The sequence below is a fragment of the Olea europaea genome, chromosome 13 (assembly GCF_002742605.1).
Source record: "Olea europaea var. sylvestris chromosome 13, O_europaea_v1, whole genome shotgun sequence".
Lineage (NCBI taxonomy): Eukaryota > Viridiplantae > Streptophyta > Magnoliopsida > Lamiales > Oleaceae > Olea > Olea europaea.
Window position 1 is genome coordinate 8,087,919 of NC_036249.1, and position 3,826 is coordinate 8,091,744.

At 34.6% G+C, this 3,826-nt stretch overlaps 1 protein-coding gene across 2 annotated transcripts in view; it reads left to right on the plus strand.

The window, feature by feature from the left end:
- The first annotated feature begins 1,390 nt into the window (after window positions 1-1,390).
- Window positions 1,391-3,826, plus strand: part of LOC111407488 (tobamovirus multiplication protein 2A-like) — a 7,247-nt gene continuing 4,811 nt past the window's right edge. The window contains exons 1-2 of one of the 2 annotated variants that reach the window (XM_023036992.1): window positions 1,391-1,561; window positions 1,658-1,962. In XM_023036992.1, coding sequence (XP_022892760.1) covers window positions 1,742-1,962 — 221 coding nt within the window. In that variant the 5' untranslated portion in view covers window positions 1,391-1,561; window positions 1,658-1,741. The remainder of the gene's footprint in view (window positions 1,562-1,657; window positions 1,963-3,826) is intronic. The other variant, XM_023036993.1, reaches the window with a different exon arrangement.

Sequence of the window (3,826 nt, forward strand, 5' to 3'; positions counted from 1 at the left end):
TTCGGACCACCTATTCAACTTCATTTTGTTATGAAGAAAAAGAAAAAGAAAAGGAAAAAGGAAACTGATTGTATCAGACAAATTATTGTGGCGTGGTTGATAGTTAATTCAAGGGCAAATTAGGAAGTTCACAATTGAATCGAGGACATCAATCGTAGCATAATAGCATCTCAAGAAAATTCTCATTTCTTTGATTCCATGATCTTATGAGGAAGAATTATGCAAGTTATTATATTTGATGAGAAAATGAGAAATTATGTGAAATTCCTAGAATTCATCTTCAACGAACAATATGCTTTCAAACCTCATTTCACTTTGAAAGTGCACCATGATGTTTTGGCCTATCTATCGAGATAGTACTTTGGATGTGTTCGGGTTCAGCAATACAAATTGAAACTTGATGTGCAAGAAGATTATCTCATCAATGGCCTCGTTTTCTTCCTTTGAGTTGAAATATAGGCTAAACTTATTGTATTATTCATTCAATTCGAGGATTATTTATACAAGATTCTCTCTATATATATCAAAGGAAAAGAAAGAAAATACTATCCTATTTATAATAAAAACTTGATGTGCAAGAGGATTATCTCATCAATGGCCTCGTTTTCTTCCTTTGAGTTGAAAGATAGGCTAAACTTATTGTATTATTCATTCAATTCGAGGATTATTTATACAAGATCCTATCTATATATATAAAAGGAAAAGAAAGAAAATACTATCCTATTTATAATAAAAACCTATATAAACCTATATAGTGCTATTACCGTATGTAGATAATGCAACGGGCGAGGCGGGATCTAAGCAACCATTACCATCTTCACCTCGTTGGGCATTTTTGGGAAGCAGGACGGAAAAAAAAAATAAAAAAATCTCCATTTAATAATTTAAAATAAAATTTAAAAAATATATATATTAGTGACTGGATGGAATACTTGTACGAATAACAGAAATCTAACAGCAAAAGAATCGTACGCAAGAAGTCCACATAGCCATAGCTGCACAAGGATCTTCAAAGACAACATATGTAGCCGACCAGAAACCTAAAAATGTGCCTCCTGTAAGCATTAGGCTTGCGCAAACAGCAGAAGCATCGTGTGCTCGAGATAAGCTTTTTGCAGTCTTTGCTGACTTTTTTTTTAAAAGAGGAGATTCATCGTCTGCTTCAGTACCCAAGCAGCTGGGACACAACGTGGCATCCTTTCACATCACCACAATCCCATTCAGCTGAACAAGAAGCTTCTTGAATTTATTTATGTATTTATGTTCCAAGGACAAGCCGACAAGGATAAAATCCAATTATAATTTATAAAATAAAGATTTTTTTTCAAAAATGAGGAATTTATCCAAAAAAATCGTAAAATCCAATTATAATTTATAAAATAAAGATTTTTTTCAAAAATGAGGAATTTATCCAAAAAAATCGTAAGCTCCCATATCAACAGTCTCTCGGCAAAACTGCTTATTAGAGAACACCCCAACCCGTCACACCACTGCCCTGTTATTGGGTGAGTAGAAATTCAATAGGTTTTGATATACTGTTACCCGGAATCATAGTCTCGCGNAAAAATTTTTTTTTTTTTTTTTTTTTTTTTTTTTTTTTTAACCTAATTATCTTTTATTAATGAGGAACTGCTTTGTGGATTTATGGTGTGTGGAACAGAGGAGTTACTTTTATGCACTAGAAGGGATAGTTCAAGTACCAACCTTATAAAGGGTGACACATCATACTAAGAACTAGAAAATGGCATGTAAGGGGTTTTTGGAGTGCCTCTTGAAGCTGGTGAACTTCTTGTTAGCCCTTGTGGGTCTGGCCATGGTTGGATATGGAATATACCTCTTTGTAGAGTATAAAAATTCATCGTCCTTCATTGTGCATTCGAGTGGCGAACTGCTGCAGCTAGGTCGCCCGATGCTCATGGCTGTGTCGTTGGATAGCATTTCCGATAAGCTCCCCAAAGCTTGGTATGACACCTATTTATGCTGGCTTTACTTTTGTGTATTGAGTTACTGAAATCCTGGTGTACTTGTATTTCTTTAATCAGCGTGTTGTATATATTTGAGTTGTTTTATTTAACACGCATCAAGACGTGGTGGGAAATATTATTGAATGTAATATAAGAACTTCAAACCATATATTCATTATGTTTTAGAAAGTGAGAGAGAGCTGAAAGAAGTACTTATTCTAGGGTAACAAATAATGATTCAAGTCGTTTTTTGAGACTGAAATTTGTTATAGTTCAACAGGAAGTTGAAAGTATGTTGAACGAGATCTTGAGGAGAAATTTTGGTTATCATTATTAATGGTTTTTCTTCTTTTGTAAGTTGTCCTTCTAGAACTGTGTGAGAAGTGTTACAGTTAACGATATTCATTTGCCAATTCATATTTTCTTTCGTGATGTTTCGCACGTTTCCCTCCTCCACTTGTCCGTGGAAGTGCTTGTTCTTCATATTTTACTTGAATCCTTTTCATCACGTGTGTCTAAATTGACAACGAAGGTTTTTTTCTTCTTCTTTTAGTTTTTGATGTTAAAAAAGAGACATGATACTCTTCAACTAAAGTAACAATCTAATCTGAGTGCCTTCCAGAATACAACTGATTACCAGTAAGGGAGTCTTCTGTCGTCGGTTCTCATTCAGAAAGATTGCCGGCAATAACTTTTATCCTGTTCTACTGGTGATGGACCCAAGATGTGTGCTTGGATTTTCAGGGGAAGGGGTGTAGGGATTGCCTCCTCCCACTCCTTTTGATCTGCCAGTGCTTTCATCTAATGATTTGTATGATAAGTCTTGTTAAGCAGTTCCTAGAAAGATAATTATTAAATTATTAACATATGTAGAGATAGAAGCGTGTTTGGAAATTTCTCTTTGCTATTTTTGCTAAGATGCCTCTTAAAATATACATGAAATATTGACTACTTTCAATATAATTTGAATCCAATGTCTACATCTATTTTTAAGAATTATGCTCTTTCTTATTTATGTTCAGTCTCAGTGAGACACATTAAGGTTTGTTTTCTTGCATGAATAATAATTTCCATGAGTTTTGCGTTATCTATCTGTTGAACAGTATTTTGGTTGTCTTCTCTTATCTTTACGGTATACATTTCAACCCTACTCGATACCTTTTGCCATCCTATAATTCACTTTGCAGGTTATCATGGATAGCCTTTGAAACTGTCAACTAAAAGGTCTTCATGGCTAGAACGACACATAAAAAGTTTAATACATAAAATAAGGACAAAGCCAAAATCCAACATATTAAACCATTTTTTTTGCTGAATTAGTCAGTGGTTTGCAGCTTCATCTTAACATAAATCCTAGATTTCATAAAATCGGGTCTGCTTTCCACCTGAAGCTTCAGCTAGGTATTATATTCAGTAATGCCTTCCTTTTTAACATCGGCAACTTCCTGTATAGGGAGATGTTATAGGACCCTTTTCTTGATTCATGTGATCAGATATCTTCTTCAGATTAAGTTTCAGTGAAAAATGACACTCCTATTCATCAAGCCCATGCGCGTGTTAGCAATGATGACCCAATGTGAGCGATTTGACCTGCGAACATTGAATCTTCCTTTATCAATCAAGCACCTTTAGACACCAGCCATTCTATATCTTCAATGGAATGGCAGTGGAGGGGAGCACCACCGGCTCCTTTTTCCTTATATGATATGTTTGATATCTTAGCGAAATCTTCTTGAGTGACATACCTATCAAAAAAAATCTTCTTGAGTGACACACTTCCCCTTGTTGGTCTCCCATTCTTTCAAAACTCTTTTTTCTACATACTCATTTTTTACTACACATTCATACAATAAAATATTCTA